Here is a 19,088-nt window from a genome sequence, read left to right as displayed (position 1 = left end):
AGACCTGACCTGTAGGCGTCGCTGTCCACAACGCCAGATTCCCACCCGCCAGCTTTCCCACCCCCTACCACAGTCATGGTATCCATAAACTTCAATCGGTTCGGATCCTTTGAATGAAATGAAAATGTAAACAAACACTGGCGTTAGCGTTAGAAAGTAGCAATGCGTTGCGTGAAATCACTGCGTCCCGAGAGGAGTGCATTCAAAACATATTTACGAGTATATTTGCTTAGAAAACGTAAATGTCGAATTCAATTATTTTATTTCTCCACGTGGTAAATACATAGGTCACAACATGTTTCCAGGAATGTTTTTGAGTTGTATTTGGAGTGTATTTCGTGACTGTAGGGGACTAGGGAACTTCAGTCTGACCCACTTCCAGTGATGAAGCTAAGCTACGCTAACGGTGCGGGCGTTCCCTAAGCCTAATGCATGCACAGAGACAAAACTCCAGGGAAGATGTTAAATAAGCTAATTTCCCAAAATGTTGGAGTTTTCCTTTAAGCTCGGCTAGTGGTCCATATCCACTTCTTCATTTGTGCTAGGCTAGCTTGCAGCTGGATAGCTTTTTTTTTTTTTTTTTAATATAATCTTTCCCCCTCCTTTTTCCGTTTTTCTCCCATCCCAATGTTAGTCGTTATGCCAATTCCCAATCCCCTTCCTGGTCGTTGCACACTTACCCTCCACGAGTGGAGGCTATCGCATGCTTCCTCCGACACATGTGCAGCCAGTCAACCGCTTCTTTTCACCTGGCAGCACGGACTCTCACTGGGAGAGTGTAACGTGTGGAAGGTCACACTACCTCTCCCAGATCCTTCCCTCGCTGTGCAGGTGCCCCGACCGAACTGTAAGAGTCGCTGTTTACAACGACCAGGACCCACCCTCACCGGCTTCCCACCCACTGACACTGCCAATTGTGTCAGCACGGACGACCGGCCAAGCCGGAGGCACCGCTGGCAGTTGGATTAGATCCCACTGACTCTACGGTGGTAGACAGACGCTTAGTCCGCTGTGCTACCCGACCGCCCTTGCTGGATAGCTTTCTACTGAACACACAGATAAATTGATATCAATATTGAAAAACCTGAGCTGACTTCACTGTGTTCTTGCTGAGTAATGTAAGTTGGTACTCAATCCATTGTATATTTTGATAATTGTTTGTTAATCAATCAGGCTCTGTGCAACCCCATTGGGTTTGACTTGAGCAGCCTGTGGTAATTAGTCCAATCAGTCAGAGGCAAAGCTTGTTTAAATACATTTGCCTGTGCACACATTTCTCTAAAACCTGAGCTGACTTCACTGTGTTCTTGCTGAGTAATGTAAGTTGGTACTCAATCCATTGTATATTTTGATAATTGTTTGTTAATCAATCAGGCTCTGTGCAACCCCATTGGGTTTGACTTGAGCAGCCTGTGCTAATTAGTCCAATCAGTCAGAGACTAGCCCCCTACAGGTGTGGGACAATATTCATCAGGGATTTAAGTGTAGCCTATCTAAGCGCCAGCAGAGCGCCGGCGACCGACTAAGACAGACAAAGACTTGGAGTTTTCCTGCTGGAGTTTACCGAGGAGGCAACCGAGTGCATCAGAGTATCTACTGCCCCTCACCTGCCCTCCTCTAGCAGGCCACTCCTTTGTACCTGCATTTTCTGGTCTTGCCTTGTTAGCTTGTCAACTTACTCGACCCACTGGTTTTAGCTCATTAGCTAAACCTTCAATCGGCTTCATACACATAGCCTTTAGCAGTTGATCCATAGTACTTCGTATCTTTATTTGTTCCTGCTCTACCTGGTGTAAGCATGGCTATGTGTTCTGTCTGTCCTGTCTGTCCCTCTCTCCTAGAAAGGTTAACTCTGTTAGAGAGTCGTGTCCTTGAACTTGAGTCAGGAAAACAGTCAGCTTTAGACGTCTTGGACACTATAGGCTTTTCTGAGGAGCCTCTAGCGGGGTCTTCTCGTCTGGAGAGTCCCAGACATAGTGCTCAGGACAAGGCCTTTGCGCCCACTACGAAGCGGCAGTGTAACCCCTCGGCCTCGGCCTCAACAGCACCTGCTCTGCAACATGATTTTACACGTGTTGCGGGTTCCGGTCCCAGTACGCAGCCGGTTCCACTGCAACCCCGTCGTTCCGTCCTTGTGATTGGCGACTCCATCACCCGGCATATTTTGCTAGACAAGCCAGCCGAGATCAAATGTTATGGGGGAGCCAGAGCTACCGACATTGAAGCCAACCTGAGATTTCTGGCGAATAGCATAGTCAAGGCAAAAGGTAACCCACGTATCACACCCACTGAAGATAAATTCGACCATATTGTTATACACGTCGGAAATAATGACTGTAGGATGAAAGTCTCTGAGGTCACAAAGATCAACATAGTTAGGCTTTCTGACCTCGCCAGAAAGATGAGTCGGCATCGAGTAATCTTCTCTGGCCCCCTGCCTGTAAACCGGCATGATGATGAGTTCGTGAGTAGGACAGCTTCTCTACACCGATGGCTGGAAAAATACTGTAAAGAACAGGGCTTAGGGTTCGTGGATAATTGGTCCTCTTTCTGGGGGCGCCCTGGCTTGCTGAGAAAGGACGGCGTGCATCCTAACATGCAAGGCGCCTCTCTCTTATCTCGCAATATAGACAAGATTATAGCTTCGGGCTGACAGCCACCCCACAAGCATGCCAGGGTGCAGGCTCTTAGCGAGCCTGCTAGTCATGCTAAACTGATGGACCCTGCCAATCCTTATACCTTTCTTGCTCGGTCCCTCCTCCACCAGGCTCCCCACTCCTCTCTTTCTATCTCTACCCCTAAACCTGTATACCCAATCAAAACTAGAATATCCCGTTACGCTCCGCTTTACCCAGCTCGTCCTTGTGCGATAAACCATGCCAACTTAATTGCGATTAAACCTACCCACATGGCTGAAAACCGCGCTGCTAAGTATACAGAGAGTGTGAAGGTTGGCCTTATCAACATCCGCTCTCTGCCAACCAAAGCTCTTTTGGTAAATGAACTGATAACAGACCATAGTCTCGACCTATTTGGCCTCACTGAGACATGGCTTAAACCTAATGATTTTCTGCCCTTAAACGAGGCCTCACCCCCTAATTTTAGTAGCTCCCACATCGCACGCACCTCCAAGAAAGGAGGCGGAGTTGCTCTAATTTATGACTCTAAGCACAACTTTACATCCGACGCAAACTGTAAGTTTTCCTCGTTTGAGGTGCTCCTGTTGCATCCCTCTCCACCCAACAGAAAGTGTGGCGGTCTGATTCCTACCTCCACTGCATCCTTTGTAATGGCTGTCCTATACCGCCCCCCAGGCCCTTACACCCTCTTCCTAGATGAATTTTCAACTTTCATCTCTGAGCTTGTTATGCGCTCAGATAACATTTTAATTGTTGGTGATTTTAACATTCATTCCAATAAAACTCTAGATCCCCTAAATAAGGCTTTTACCGACATCATTGACTCTGTCGGTCTCATTCAAATCGTTGACCAACCCACTCACAGTGGTGGGAACACCCTTGACCTAGTCCTAGCCCGCGGTCTCACTGTGTCAAATTTGACCGTCTCCCCCTATGTTCCTGCTCTCTCAGACCACTACCTCATCAAATTTCAAATTGATCTGACGGTTTCTCGCCCAGACAGTGTAGAATCCTACATGAGCCGTCGTATTAACGCCTCAACTGTCCCAATTCTAGTTAACTGCCTACCAGATACCCTCTCTCCCTTCCTCTCTTACTCTGGCCCCCTTGATCTCTTTACAGACAAACTTAATGCCGCCCTTCGTAGCACCCTCGACATTGTCGCTCCCCTTAAACCTAAAATTAAACGTGCTCCGCAAAAACTAACTCCCTGGTTTACGGAGGAAACGCGCTCCTTTAAAAAGGCTTGTCGCAAACTTGAACATAAATGGCGTTCGACCAAACTCGAAGTATTCCGCCTCGCCTGGAATGATAGTTTACGTAACTACAAAAAGGCACTCTCACTTGCCAAAACCTCTTATTTTTCCAGGCTCATAAATGAAAACAAAAACAACTCAAAGTTTCTGTTTGACACAGTTGCAAAACTTACGCAGAAACAACCAAGTGCCCTAAACCATGCGTTCTCGGCTAACGAATTCATGACATTTTTTACCAAGAAAATTGACCTCATTAGAGATGAAATTGTTGCTTTACTCAACAATCAGAGTCCCTCCCAACCTTTGACGGGCATTCCCCCTGACTTTGATTCCAGTCATACGCTATGCTGCCTTGAAAACGTCTCACTTAGTGCCCTCTCTAAACTGGTTGGCGCGGCTAAACCTTCAACATGTCTGTTTGACCCTCTCCCAGCAACTCTCATCAAAAAACTCTTCCCAACTCTAGGCCCTGCCCTACTCAATATCTTCAACACCTCTTTGTCTACTGGCGTGGTGCCCCTGGCCTTTAAATCAGCCGTCATTAAACCATTACTTAAAAAACCGAACCTCGACCCTCTAATCTTGAAAAATTACAGACCTATCTCCAATCTCCCATTCCTATCCAAAGTGTTAGAACGGATCGTCGCAACGCAACTTACTGACCATTTATCAAACAATAATCTTAATGAATCATTTCAATCTGGCTTTAGAGCCTTACACTCCACCGAAACGGCGGTTACCAAAGTCACAAATGACTTACTGCTCTCTCTTGACTCAAACCTCACCTCTGTGCTCTTATTGCTTGATCTCAGTGCAGCCTTTGACACTATCGATCACTCGATTCTTCTAGGTCGGCTTGAGAACCATGTTGGCATTCGGGGTCTCGCACTAGCTTGGTTTAAATCCTATTTAACTGATAGAACACACTGCGTGGTCTATAATGATTTAACATCTGAGACCCTCCCAGTGCAATGTGGTGTCCCACAAGGCTCTGTCCTGGGCCCTTTGCTATTTTCGATTTACATGCTACCCCTCGGCGATATCATACGCAAATTTGGCATAAACTTTCATTTTTACGCTGATGACACCCAATTATATATACCTATTAAGCCAAATGATTCCTCCCAACTACAAAACCTTGAGGCCTGCTTGCTTGCCGTCAAAAAATGGATGTCGCAAAACTTTCTACTCCTTAATGCAGATAAAACTGAGATGTTAATTGTTGGCCCCCCAAACCACAGAGGCCTGTTTCAGGACATCTCCCTCAACTTTGATACCTGCCATGTATCCCAGAGCTCCACCATAAAAAACCTCGGAGTCATTTTTGATTCCTCCCTCTCATTTAATGCACATATAAAAAATGTCACCAAAATTGCATTCTTCCATCTTCGTAATATCGCAAAAATACGCCCCATTTTAACTCTGGCTGATGCTGAAACCCTGATTCATGCTTTTGTCTCATCACGTCTGGACTACTGTAATGCACTTTTTTCAGGCTTACCTAATTCAAGCATCAAAAATCTTCAACTCGTGCAAAATGCGGCTGCACGGATACTAACTAGAACTAGAAAATTTGATCACATCACACCAGTTTTGTCCGCCCTACATTGGCTTCCTATCCAAGCCCGCTCTGACTTTAAAGTGCTACTCCTCACCTACAAAATTTTAAATGGGCTTGCACCGCTCTATCTATCTGATCTCATCTCCCGATACTCGCCCGCTCGTGCTCTGCGCTCACAAAATGCGGGGCTTCTATCGACCCCTAGGGTTAAAAAGAAATCCGCCGGCCACAGAGCCTTTGTCTACCGTGCTCCCTACCTGTGGAACAAATTACCTGCCGTCATCAGGGGCGCCTGCTCTGTCGAAGCTTTTAAATCCCTGCTTAAGACTCATCTTTTCTCTCTCTCCTTCAACCTACCTTGATCTCACCTGGTCGGGGACTGACCTTTAGATTAATCTGTGTAGTTTAGTTATGGTACAGGGTACTACATGGTACCACTGGGTAGTTTACTATAGGGTAGTTTAGTTAGGGTACAGGGTACTACATGGTACCACAGAGTACTACTTGGTACTGCATGGCATTACAGGGTACTACATGGCTTACATAGCTCTACATGGCACCACAGGGTACTACATGGCACTACAGGGTACTACAGGATACTACGGGGTACTACATGGCACTATGGGGTACTATAGGGTACTACATGGCACTACGGGGTACTACATGGCACTACAGGGTACTACATGTCTGCTCCTTTGCAGCACCACAAACATGGGAACTCTCTAACTCTTCCCCCCCCCCCTCTCTCCCCCCCCCCCCCCCTCCCTCCCCCTTCTCTCTGAGTACCCGTCTCCTGGCGCTGACCAAGGTGATGGATGCCTCGGGGTCTTGGCCAAGCTTGTAGTGACTGCTCTACATGCACCTCCGAGGCATTGGATCAGTTATTCACCGCCGTCTGTCCGTGGTCCTGTCAACTGATTAACAGACTGTTAACAGATTAACAGTCAACGCGGTTTCATTGCTGGGTTAAGTACTTCTATTCTATTCACATAATACGCTTACTTCATATATCTACTCCATTCACATATATGCCTACCACTTGTATCTATTGCTATGTCCGCCTACTACAATCTCATGAGCTGTCTAACGCCTGTCCCGTCTCCCTGTCTTCCTATGACTTGCTGTCCTGGAGTGTTGACCGGAGTGTTGGACGTCCCGTGACGAAGGCCGGGAGATTGCGACCCCCTCTGCGTGCCCCCCTGTCTTCGGAGGTCTCGTAGTGGTGACCGGAGTGCCGGATGTCCCGCGATGATGTCGGGGAGTTCGCGACCCTCTCTGCGCCACCCCCCTTCCCCCTGTCTCCGGCTGTCCCTGAGCAACGACCGGAGTGTTGAATGTCCCGTGACTAAGACGGGGAGGACGTGACCCTCTTGCGCCGCCCCTGTGCCTCAAATAGCTCCGCTATCAACTCTATCTTTAATCTTTCAAAATGTTCAGTTGCTATCGCTATTAGCTCTATCTTTAATTTTTCAAAATGTACAGTTGCTATTGCATGCACTCATCTGTGTTTCACCACACACATGAGTGCATGCTTACCAACTGTCCGTCTGCAACACTACTATCACCGACATCTAAGAAGGGAGATCCCCCCTTGAACGGCCCTTCTAAGGTTTCTCTCCTCCACATTGCCTGTGGAGCTTTTTTTCCCTATTGTTAGGTTTTAGTGAGTTTTTCCTTACCTTCGCGTGGGGTATGTCTGGGAGTGCTTGCATTCTTTCATTTATTTGCATTCATCTAAAAAATGTTTGGACCCTATGGTGTTCTTGTTCTGTTCTTGACTTATTGTTATGTTGTCTTCTTGACTTGTTTAAAGAAGACCTGTACGGCCCATGGGGACATTAACGTGTGTTGTCGGGCCCTATAAATAAATTTGATTTGATTTGATTTATGATTAACCCTTTCACTACCACACTACCGAAGGTTACCCTTTCATTACCACACTACCGAAGGTTAACCCTTTCACTACCACACTACAGGAGGTTAACCCCTTCACTACCACACTACAGAATGTTAACCCTTTCACTACCACACTACAGAAGGTTAAACCTTTCACTACCACACTACAGACAGTTAACCTTCTGTAGTGTGGTAGTGAAAGGTTAACCTTCAGTTGTGTGATAGTGACAGTGTTAAGTAAGCACATTTCCCATAATGTTGGCGTTTTCCTTTAACTCATTCAGCGCCGGGGACTTGAGCATCGTTTGTACTTAGCCAAGCTCTAAGAGATAGGAATAAGTGACGGTGTTTGCAGGGCTATAACTATATTCTATATTATAGCTATGGATGCAATACTATGGCCCATTTGACATCGACTATCTATCGTTCAATATGTGAAAAAGAAAAGAGAAAAATTCATCCATACATTCCTGTTTTATACCGTGGTGAATATGAGTATAGTTTTAGAGCGATCCTGTCTAATCCCAGAAAACTACGCTATGCAGCAATACGTGCCTTTCACTAAAAGCGTTGCCATTTATCGCATATGTACACGCTACTGTTTCAAAATCAAATCTATATTATAGGTATTATGTTTCATCATGAATGCATGAAAGGGTGGGGGGCGGGGTTGTTTTTTGATGCTTTGATCGTCACCAATGGCATACGCTGTGATCGGGGTGAAGACATGGTTGGATCAACGCAGGATTGATATCATATAGCCCTTACCTTCACTAGGATGTACCCCAAAAAGAATTGCGAGTCCCAGTATTGGTGTCGATCGTGTCGCCAACATAATCCGCCACACATCATGCATCTGGAGCATCTGACGCTTCTCAATCCGATCGGGACAAACACTCAACCACTCCACTTCGACAAAGAAAAGTCTGACCGGAGACATTTGATCGACGCACAGGCCAAGATAGAAGTTTTCAAAGGGTGCTGGGAGGATGCGGCCGGTATTGCACTTTGGCAATCTCAGGATGATGTTAACCCCGACGTCCGTGTGCCTGTAATGAATAGAAATATTGAATAAAAGAAATAACGATGAAAACCCGACTATACTCGGGTCTGGTGTTGAACGGTTGGCGAGTTAACCCGACCGGAGTTAATGGGCTTCACACCAGGGTTTCCGTTAGAATTTTTTTTTGTCTGTCTGAGTGTCCGGTAGATTTCAATCTACCGGACAAATGGGATCAATTCCAGTCAGAGTTTATTGAGCTTAAAAACAATTGATAGGCCTATATAAAGAATGACATCCTCAAGGCATTTATAATATTTTAACTTAAAACTAGGCTACTTTTCCATATATACAGTCATTAATATATTCCAAATAAAATAAGTCCCTCGAGACTTCGTGCTGCTGCCGACTTGAGGTGTCGGTGGGCAGTCTGCCCGACATTAATAAACAGCAGTCTGTTATAAACACATTTTTATGAGCTAACGAATTCCGTTATATTGGACATTTGTATTAATTATATCAAGCGAAGAACTGAGAAATTTGGCAGAGAGAGACTGCAACATTATCGTGGGTTTGCGTGATGTATATCTCCACCTCCCAACGACTTGGTGCTGGTCATAATGTCCGGTGAAAATAATTCCCTCTAAGCACAATTTGATTATTTGAATTGTATTAAAATAGGCTAAAATTAAATAGCCTATGCGATGAACGAAACAATCATTACATTTGTTTCATCGTTGCTTCACCAAGCAGGTCTGTCTAATAATGACAACGACGTGTCAGCGCGAGCTTGCTGCTAGATTTACGAGAAGCATGGAGCTGCAGACCCGCAGAGCAGCAGTGTTTTCAGGTCCGGTCGGGGGACCGCTCAGCAGCGCCCCCCACCCAACAGCTGAATTGCCAATGGCTGAATTGGAGTACTGCACTGTGCCGGCACGGCTGGTGGGTTCTGTGGGTCTGCAGCTGCCTGCTTCTCGTAAATCTAGCAGCAAGCTCGCGCTGACAGATCGTTGTCATTATTAGACAGACCTGCTTGGTGAAGCAACGATGAAACAAATGTAATGATTGTTTCGTTCATCGCATAGGCTATTTAATTTTAGCCTATTTTAATACAATTCAAATAATCAAATTGTGCTTAGAGGGAATTATTTTCACCGGACATTATGACCGGAGAGATTAAATATGTCGGACTCAAAAACCGGTAATTACCGGACAACGGAAACCCTGCTTCACACGCCTAATACAATGGAATGACAACCTCTGACCTTAACCTTCAACAAAGGTTACATTTGATTTGATCACATTTTGATTTCCTCTCTCTCTTCAGCCGCCCAATCTGTGTCACACCGTAGTGGACTGGAAGCCATGGTTCACTCTCTGGCTCCGGCTCTGCTGGCTGAGTTCGCCAAGGTGAAGTCATCCTCCTCCAAGAGAGCAAAACACTCCAGAGGACGGAAGACGTCCAGTAAATCGATGTCTGGAACTAAGTCTAGCTCAGGAACGAGCAAGACGACTTCTGCCTCAGGTTCTCAGGTGAGTGTGTTTTGCTTTCAGTACAAATACAGAAATAAGACTATCACCAAAGGAAAACTACTTTGTGTTTTCCTTTGGTCATGACATGCTTTATCAGGGGGTGTGTCTTGGATGGGGATGTGGTGGGGATTGATGTGTGGGGTGTTTGGGGGACTGGCTGTTCGGGGGGGTAGGGGGGAGTTCACATGCCTTCGAGCAACACTACTTATTTTATGCCTATTATTATGTCTGCACTTTCTTCATTGCACTACTTTTATTGTCTTTTATACCTATTCTTATGTCTGCACTTAATGCATTGCTTTTATTCTGTCAACTGTGTGCTAATTCTATGCTTCTATGTTCATTTTATGCTATTTGCTGTGAAGCACTTTGAGCTGCAATCCATGTATGAAAGTTGCTATATAAATAAAGTTGTTATTATTATTATCACACAGGCATGTGTATAACTAGTGCAATCATAAGATGGTATTCACAAATACAAATATTGATATTTACATTATAATACTAGGGGCTGATAGTGCTGTAGCTCTGGTTGTGTGTGTACCCCTTACCTTATCATACCTCATCTCCTCTCCTCACATCTCTGCTCCCTATACCCCTATCTCACTTTCTGTCCCCCCTCTCCCACTCTAGGCTCAGTGTAAAACTATATTAACACTAAAGGGTGTTCCACATTACATTCAACATGAGGAAGTGGTCGCAGCTATCGAGCACTTTGGAAAACCCAGCATGGTCCTTCACATGAAGGGCAAAAAGGAGGTATGATGTATGTGTGTGGCAGGGTTGATTCAGTCAATTCAGGGAGGTTTAAAATTGAGAAGTCACGGCAACATATTAGAATAGAAGTACTTTATTAATCCTGAGGGAAATCCAGCACTACAGATCGCTCACAATAAACATTTAGGTAGTCAAAAATCACAAATAAGAATAGAAATACAGTCAGGGACATGTACAGTAGTGGGTGTCGACGTAAAGGTAAAAAGTCATAAGTCGTCCATGAGATATGCCAGAGTTTGTACTCAGTGAGGCAGTGAGGCACAGTGATGCGTTATATAGTATGATGGCTGTTGGAATGAAGGACTTCCTGTGCCATCATTGTGTCATCGTTCATTGAGTATTGCACATACGCAGTTACTATTTGGCTGCATTTCTATAAAATTTGGTCCCCAAACACACAATTTTACCCTCCTTGAGTGAATTAATTTCATTTTCTTTCAACTTAAAAAAAAACAGTTGTACTATCCAACCCACTGACAAGTAAATAAGAGAGGATGTTTTGTCATCACCAAGTAAACAGAATTCTCAGTTTTTAATTTTGAATTGATTGACATGAAAGTGAATTCATGTTTTTAACCTGGTGTGTGGCCATGTTTAGGTGCCAGGGACTCTCATGTTAACCTGGTGTGTAGCCATGTCTAGGTGCCAGGGACTCTCATGTTTACCTGGAGTGTGGCCATGTCTAGGTACCAGGGACTCATGTTAACCTGGTGTGTGGCCATGTCTAGGTACCAGGGACTCTCATGTTTACCTGGAGTGTGGCCATGTCTAGGTACCAGGGACTCATGTTAACCTGGTGTGTGGCCATGTCTAGGTGCCAGGGACTCTCATGTTAACCTGGTGTGTGGCCATGTCTAGGTACCAGGGACTCATGTTAACCTGGTGTGTGGCCATGTCTAGGTACCAGGGACTCTCATGTTAACCTGGTGTGTGGCCATGTCTAGGTGCCAGGGACTCTCATGTTTACCTGGAGTGTGGCCATGTCTAGGTACCAGGGACTCATGTTAACCTGGTGTGTGGCCATGTCTAGGTACCAGGGACTCTCATGTTTACCTGGAGTGTGGCCATGTCTAGGTACCAGGGACTCATGTTAACCTGGTGTGTGGCCATGTCTAGGTGCCAGGGACTCTCATGTTAACCTGGTGTGTGGCCATGTCTAGGTACCAGGGACTCATGTTAACCTGGTGTGTGGCCATGTCTAGGTACCAGGGACTCTCATGTTAACCTGGTGTGTGGCCATGTCTAGGTGCCAGGGACTCTCATGTTAACCTGGTGTGTGGCCATGTCTAGGTGCCAGGGACTCTCATGTTAACCTGGTGTGTGGCCATGTCTAGGTGGTATCGGACGATGATGGTGATTCATTAAAAACATTTTTATAATGTTTAGACTTAATAGAAATATTGTGGACATGATTGTGTTAACTGAATCACAATACAACTATCCTTTGAATCAAATGAAATGGTGTCACTTTAGAGTTGAGTAACTACACTTCTAAAAGGTGCATTTTTTATGCAAGGTTAACACTTTGGTCGCCGGGGTTAAATTCATAATTTACCATCCCTCGCCAGCCCTATTTAACATGGAGAAGTTCCCCTTCTTTGCAGGGCTATAACTTTTTAAATTGTATTGCTAAATTGACATTACTATGGCCCATTCAACGTCCTATATCTATTGTTCAGGGTGTAGCAACGTTATACTTTTTCATTCATACTAAAATACGGTCTAAAGTATAAGTATGTTTTTATCGTTTTCTGCAGCTTTCTTCAGAACGTGATTTATAGCCCTAAATGCATTATATTGATGATTGTATACAGTTTGATAGCAATCTGCGCAAGATAAAAAATTTCAAATGGACGTGCTTCTAGAAGTTACTACTTATCATCTGATGTCGACCGGATGGGCGGGGGGTCGTTTATAATTCCGTGGGCAACGTTATATCATTCATCTAGTGTGGGTGATATGATTATTAGAGCAGTTAGTAAAGAACACGTTGAAAAATAACGCTGGATCTTACCGTATCTTCCTCGCGCCGTTGGGAGATGAGCGTGGAACAGACATTTTTCTATTATGGGATGTAGAAAGATCCGATCCATTTCCAGGTTGTATAATAGTATATACGTCCAAATCATGTTGTTTATGGAGTTATTGGTAACGGATTGCTATCCGTTGTGATCAGCTCGAGTCCTGGGACTATTAGCGAGTGATCGGACCGAATTGAAATGAGCACCAGCTTCCACTTCCTGTTTCTGCCCTGGGCGATCCGCCGATCCGCCACCAGATGGCGCTCTTGAACCGTTGGAGAGTTGAGAGGGGCTCACCAGTACATATAATGTCTCCGGGGGAGAAATATGATTTCGATCACAGATTTTTGAAATATTGATATCAAAGACGCTGTCCAGCGTCTTCGGCAGAATAAGCATGGCGGGGAAAGACGCTGACCAGCGTCTTCGGCGATTAAAGTGTTAATAGTGCAGACAATAATGGATTCAAAACTGTTTAAACGTGTGTACTAAGTCATACATATTTATTTACTAAAAAGGACAATTATGCTTCCACAAATATATATCCTGTTGTATCTTGGTGAAGCCTGAGGTTTACACTCATATATATATATATATATATATATTTTCCTTCTTTTTTCGTAGCAGAGGGGGTGACATAGGGCTGGGCAACACATTGATATTTTGTCATTTATGTTCTGTCATCTTATGAAGAGATGTTCTGATGTTCAGTTTGATACATTATCACTTCCCATAACCATGCATCGACATCTATTGGATTATTCCAAACATAGAATAACGTTATTGGGAAAGGTCCCTCTGAATTGCATGATATTTGTTTCCAGTATCGCCCAGCCATAGGGTGACATTTTGTGTCCAGCCATAGTGTGACATTTTGTGTCCAGCCATAGGGTGACATTTTGCGTCTGTCTCTCTCTCTTTAAAGGTATTGGTGCGTTTTGAGAAGGAGGAAGACGCAGAGGCTTTGGCCAACTGTAAGAACCTCACCATCAGAGATACACATGTGTCTATTTTCAGTGCAAAGGTAAACCTCTCTCTTTCTCTCAGTATAATGTAAACATCTGTTTGCTGATCATACCAAAGTCCTGGTGATCTGAGCTATTTTTGTGAGGACAGTAGTCTTGGTGGTGAGTTATTGAATTCAGAATCATAATGTGTGGATCAGAATCAATCAGTACACATTATTACTCCTGGAAACCGTTATTCAACCTAAGACAATCAAATGTAACTGAGTGAGCACAGCACACTATAAGAGAAAAGGACTCATGAGGACTGAGTGACGAGAGTAAATAGTAGGCTAGTCCTCGCATTATATAAATCTAATCAAACATATAGGGTCACGCCATCTTCTCAAAATGCAGTGGAACACAGAGGCTTGTGAACAAACATTTATTGCTTTTTTATTTTAATTTACATTTTTTAATCTTTTTTCCTCCTTTTTCCGTTTTTCTCCCATCCCAATGTTAGTCGTTATGCCAATTCCCAATCCCCTTCCTGGTCGTTGCGCACTCTACCCCCTACCGTCGGTCTGGGAGGGCGGAGGCTATCACATGCTTCCTCCGACACATGTGTACCCAGCCCATCACTTCTTTTCACCTGGCAGCACGGACTCTCACTGAGAGAGTGTAGCGTGTGGAAGGTCACACTACCCCTCTTAGATCCTTCCCTCGCTGTGCAGGCGCCCCGACGGAACTGTAGTAGTCGCTGTCCACAACGACCCAGACCCACCCACCGGCTTCCCTCCCGCTGATTCTGCCAATCGAGCCAGTATGACGGCCGGCCAAGCCGGAAGCAACGCTGACAGCTGGATTCGATACCAGTGTCTCTTGCGTTGGTGACGAGTGCCTTGTTCGCTGCGCCACCCAGACGCCTCATTTATAGCTTGTTAAATATTTTTGAGCCAGCACACCCAGGTTTTGGTCTGGTAGTGAGGAAGAGGATTGTCAAACATTGACAATGGACATTGATAGTGGACTATTACAAGCTACTGTGCTGGCCGGAAAACATTTACGTTACATGTTGTGTGACAGGCCAGCCTGTAGAAGGATTATCTGCGTGCTGCCTCCTATAATTTTAACATTTGGTTGGGTCGATCTATGGAGATCATGGATTGCTTTTAAATATGAATACTGAATGAAGGAATATTACGAATCTTATTTTCAATAGGCTATGGACAAGTGTATGACAAGAAAATAAATTATACATTCATTAATAATCGGATGATGTGGGTAGAGTTTAAGTAAGGGATAATGTATAGCTACGAGGTCATTGTCGCAAAATAATTGACCGACACAGAGTTTAAAATACCGAGGCGCCTCGCCGAGGTGTTTTAAACGTCAGTGAAGGTAAATTATTTTGCGACAATGATCGAGTATAGCTATACATTATCCCGCTTATTACATGGCTAACTTACTAACAATATACCTAATTCATTTTACATCGACGAGACGAGATCAAATGCAGACGCAGTTCTGTTCTGTCGCTCCCGCTGTCATCGTCACACACACTCCGCTGTCAGTGCAGACGGCAGGTGTGTCTGATTGGCTGCACTGATGCAGTGTGTCAGTGGGCTTGATTGCGAACAGCTGCGCACAGCGGCCATTATTGTTCGGCAGAGGTCCGTTATCGAGTAATAACGGACCTCTGACGAGTGCTATTGACCAATCACAAGCAAGCATTTCGGCGAATGTGAAAACGCCATGTAATAATATACAATATAATTATCTACATGCACATATGGCCATTGGATGTCTTTAGTCTTGGCTGAAGTTATTCTGATGTAGCCAGGCACATATTAGACCCCATTCACTAACACACAAGTTACAATGAAATTTCTTCTTAACTCCACTTTTTATCCGGCCAATTTGGGTATTCACGAAAGGTTTCTTATTTGGGATTAATTTAATAATGTGGAAAAGCAGTCGTAGATAGGACAGATTGGTGTATGCCCATGTTCTTAACACATTGGTTGCCAGCCGGATATGACGATTTATCGCTTGGATGCCACCACGTTAATCAATGGGAGGACGAGCACATTTGCGAACACATAAACTATATCTTAAAATGATGGCTATGTGTCTAATACACCGTCGCTTATCAATGACTTGCTTGCAGTCAACATGTACGAAATGGATTGTTTTTTCATTGGTACATTTCCGTTTTATACCGTTTTGAATACGAGTATAGTTTTGGAGAGTTCTAGTAAATCCAGAAAAATCTGCGAAAATAGCTCTTTACTGGAATACACAAAACACGTTGTCATTTTTCGGCCTATTTATTAATCGTTTTCAAATAAAAGCTAGATTATCGATAGTATATGTGTACTTATGCATGCTAGAGAAGCGGGCTGAAAAATCGATTATCCATGACCTGGTCAGTGCTAACGTCATACACGCACGCACACACACACACACACACACACACGTTGTGATCGCTGTGAAAAAAACATCTGATTAACCCAAAACTGGTAACATAGAGTCCTTACCTCACATCAGATGTTCTGCAAAAAGATTAATCCAATTCCTGATCGCCATTCCAAATATTGATCACGTTTATTGATCCAACGTTATAGTCCAAAACACATAATCGAAAGCTGCTCCCAGCCTCCCCAGTGAATGTGGTATAAGATACTGCTTGCCAGAGAAGGGAAAACCCCCGGCACACAGAGCGGGCGAAAGTGCACGGAGGAAGGCACATTTACATTGGAACAGCTATAAATGCCTAGTCTATTGCGAAGTCAGTCCCCGTTTTGAAGATGTTTTAAAGATTTCCAGTTCCAGTGTTCTATTGTCCATTTTGCATGTATAACCAGTTATTATATAATTAATTAGAATGTTAGAATAAATTTTTGAATAAATAGATGGATAGATAGATACCGTAATTCCTCTAATAGTGACCTCTATTCAATTAAAAACCGACTCTCTATTAATGACCGGGTGCGCTAAGCTAAGCTATTATAAGCCGACCTCCTAATACAAACCGGGTTACTAATATACACGTGAGCGAACCTCTCCTTACTTCCGTATATATGGAACACGGGTCGTGCGCAGCACGTAACACAACAACAGAGCAAGCATGGCTACCAGTACTAAACAGAGACGAAAGTTTGGCAACCCGTGTTACCAAGTAAACAAATCACGGTGCTACTATCGTTAGCTCTCAGAAGGTAGCCAGAAGCCTGCAGCATCCTAGTACTACTATCGTTAGCTCTCAGAATGGTAGCCAGAAGCCCGCAGCATCCTAGTACTACTATCGTTAGCTCTCAGAAGGTAGCCAGAAGCCCGCAGCATCCTAGTACTACTATCGTTAGCTCTCAGAATGGTAGCCAGAAGCCTGCAGCTCCTAGTACTACTATCGTTAGCTCTCAGAATGGTAGCCAGTTAGCCTGCAGCACCGTAGTACTAGTAACGTTAGTATTGTCTATTCAAAAAACGCACCAGACTGCGACGTAACGTTTTACCGTTTATTTGCTTGCTCCACCAGTGCACAACAACACACACGTCAACTCTCGTTACCAAGCCCGCAGCATCCTAGTACTACTATCGTTAGCTCTCAGAATGGTAGCCAGTTAGCCCGCAGCACCGTAGTACTACTATCGTTAGCTCTCAGAATGGTAGCCAGTTAGCCCGCAGCACCGTAGTACTACTATCGTTAGCTCTCAGAATGGTAGCCAGTTAGCCCGCAGCACCGTAGTACTAGTAACGTTAGTATTGTGTATTCAAAAACGCACCGGACTGCGATGTAACGTTTTACCGTTTATTTGCTTGCTCCACCAGTGCACAATTGACAGTATTGATTTTCAATACCTGTATTGATTTACTATTTCATACAGTACTTGGTTTCAATAAATGAACCCAGTACATTTTACTGGGTTCAAACTGACACAAAATGTTGATTTATTCATTATGATCTGTTTGAAAATTTGAAATATAGACCTCTCTCTTATACATGCCTCCTTTCAATAAAAGCCTGGTACCCGCTACAGTTGAAACAAATACAAGCCCGGGTCACTATTAGAGGAATTACGGTAGATAGATAGATACTTTATTAATCCCCTTGGGGAAATTCAGTGACATACACATACAGCTCAGTCTCATTAACCAATCATTTCACAATCATTACATTTTTACAGTAATAATGGTACTGTTATGATTTTGGGGGAGAACAGAACCCAATATGCAGAACGATGGAGGAGCCCCATGAAAGATTCTGTCAAAACCACAATCAGCCCCTTATCACTTCTTCATGGTTGGCTCTCGTGATCCCTGCGTTGTGTTTTATTTCTCCGACGTCCTCTCATACTGGCTGTACATTGTGGTCATTCCCCCTTTAATGCAATCCGTAAACATAATAATTCACACAGTCAGCATAGTACCTTTCTTGGAATCGTTGTTTATTACATAAACAAAAGCCTCAGATGTTACGCATTTCGTATTGTCCTTGAAAAAGTCTTTGATGGAACACTAAAATTCATTATTCTATCGTCTCTTCTGCTGTTCAGTCCAATGGTGGCTAAGGCCTTGCCTTTAGCCAAAGCCCTCCCGTTAGCCGAAGCTAATCGATGATGTGTCATCCCCCCTTCCCTGGCCAGGGTGAGAGGGATGAGAGTCTCTGATCAAACGTCCGCTCGCGTCAGCTTCGTGTCTAGATCTAACTCATACGCGGAAGACACTCGCATTATTATAATCCTCATCATCATTATCATAAATGACAGGCCCCGCCCCTCTTCTGGTTGTCATGTGACGCGCTGTCATGGTAACTGCTTTTAACCTCTAACCCACATTAAACTCTGTTTCTTGTGTCCACCTCTCTCTCTCCATCCTGCTGTGCTCGCAGCAGTCTCCTATCAGTTGTTATGTTTGGTGGAATGTAAACAACCCCTGCTCTGGCTAGAGACAGACATACATGATGAAAATGAGGATGATGGTATTATCCTCTTAAAACCTCTTAAAAATCTCTGTCGGTTATAACCAAATGCAAATCATCGATTTCCTTCACCCAGAACTACAGAATGACAGGATAACAGAGACTGTGGTGCAGAATGACAAGAGAACGGAGACGGTGGTTGCTCTTCACAAAAATGTGGTGTTCTATTTATTTTCGAACCGAGAGAGCAAGGTTAAACTACAAGTAACAAAAAGAACATAAACGGCGCAGCCGTGCTGGCACTAGTGAAACAGCGAACTTGAGAATACGGAAAATAAACAGGAACAACCAAACACTAACACGTACTTAGAATGAAAACACAGTGCAACACGACGTGGACAGGAACGGGGGGAAACTGGAGGTATGTCGCCACACAGAAATGAGCAAGGACACACACTTAAATACTAGACTAATTACAATTGACAACACCTGGCACGGCCAGTCCAAAAACAAACAATTAAACACCAACTAGACACAAAA

At 44.2% G+C, this 19,088-nt stretch overlaps 1 protein-coding gene across 1 annotated transcript in view; it reads left to right on the top strand.

Moving 5' to 3' along the window:
* LOC311241999 (uncharacterized protein) overlaps positions 1–19,088 on the top strand; it is a gene marked incomplete at its 5' end in the record, with an annotated part of 190,067 nt that overhangs the window by 24,026 nt on the left and 146,953 nt on the right. Inside the window, 3 exons of the mRNA XM_084330953.1 lie at positions 9,680–9,885; positions 10,519–10,644; positions 13,609–13,707. Of these exons, the coding sequence (XP_084187079.1) occupies positions 9,680–9,885; positions 10,519–10,644; positions 13,609–13,707 (431 nt within the window). The remainder of the gene's footprint in view (positions 1–9,679; positions 9,886–10,518; positions 10,645–13,608; positions 13,708–19,088) is intronic.

This window comes from Notolepis coatsorum, assembly GCF_963971535.1.
Source record: "Notolepis coatsorum genome assembly, chromosome: 1".
NCBI classification, from domain to species: domain Eukaryota; kingdom Metazoa; phylum Chordata; class Actinopteri; order Aulopiformes; family Paralepididae; genus Notolepis; species Notolepis coatsorum.
The sequence above is the reverse complement of the archived record's forward strand: the minus strand, read 5'-3'. Positions and strand labels throughout refer to the sequence as shown.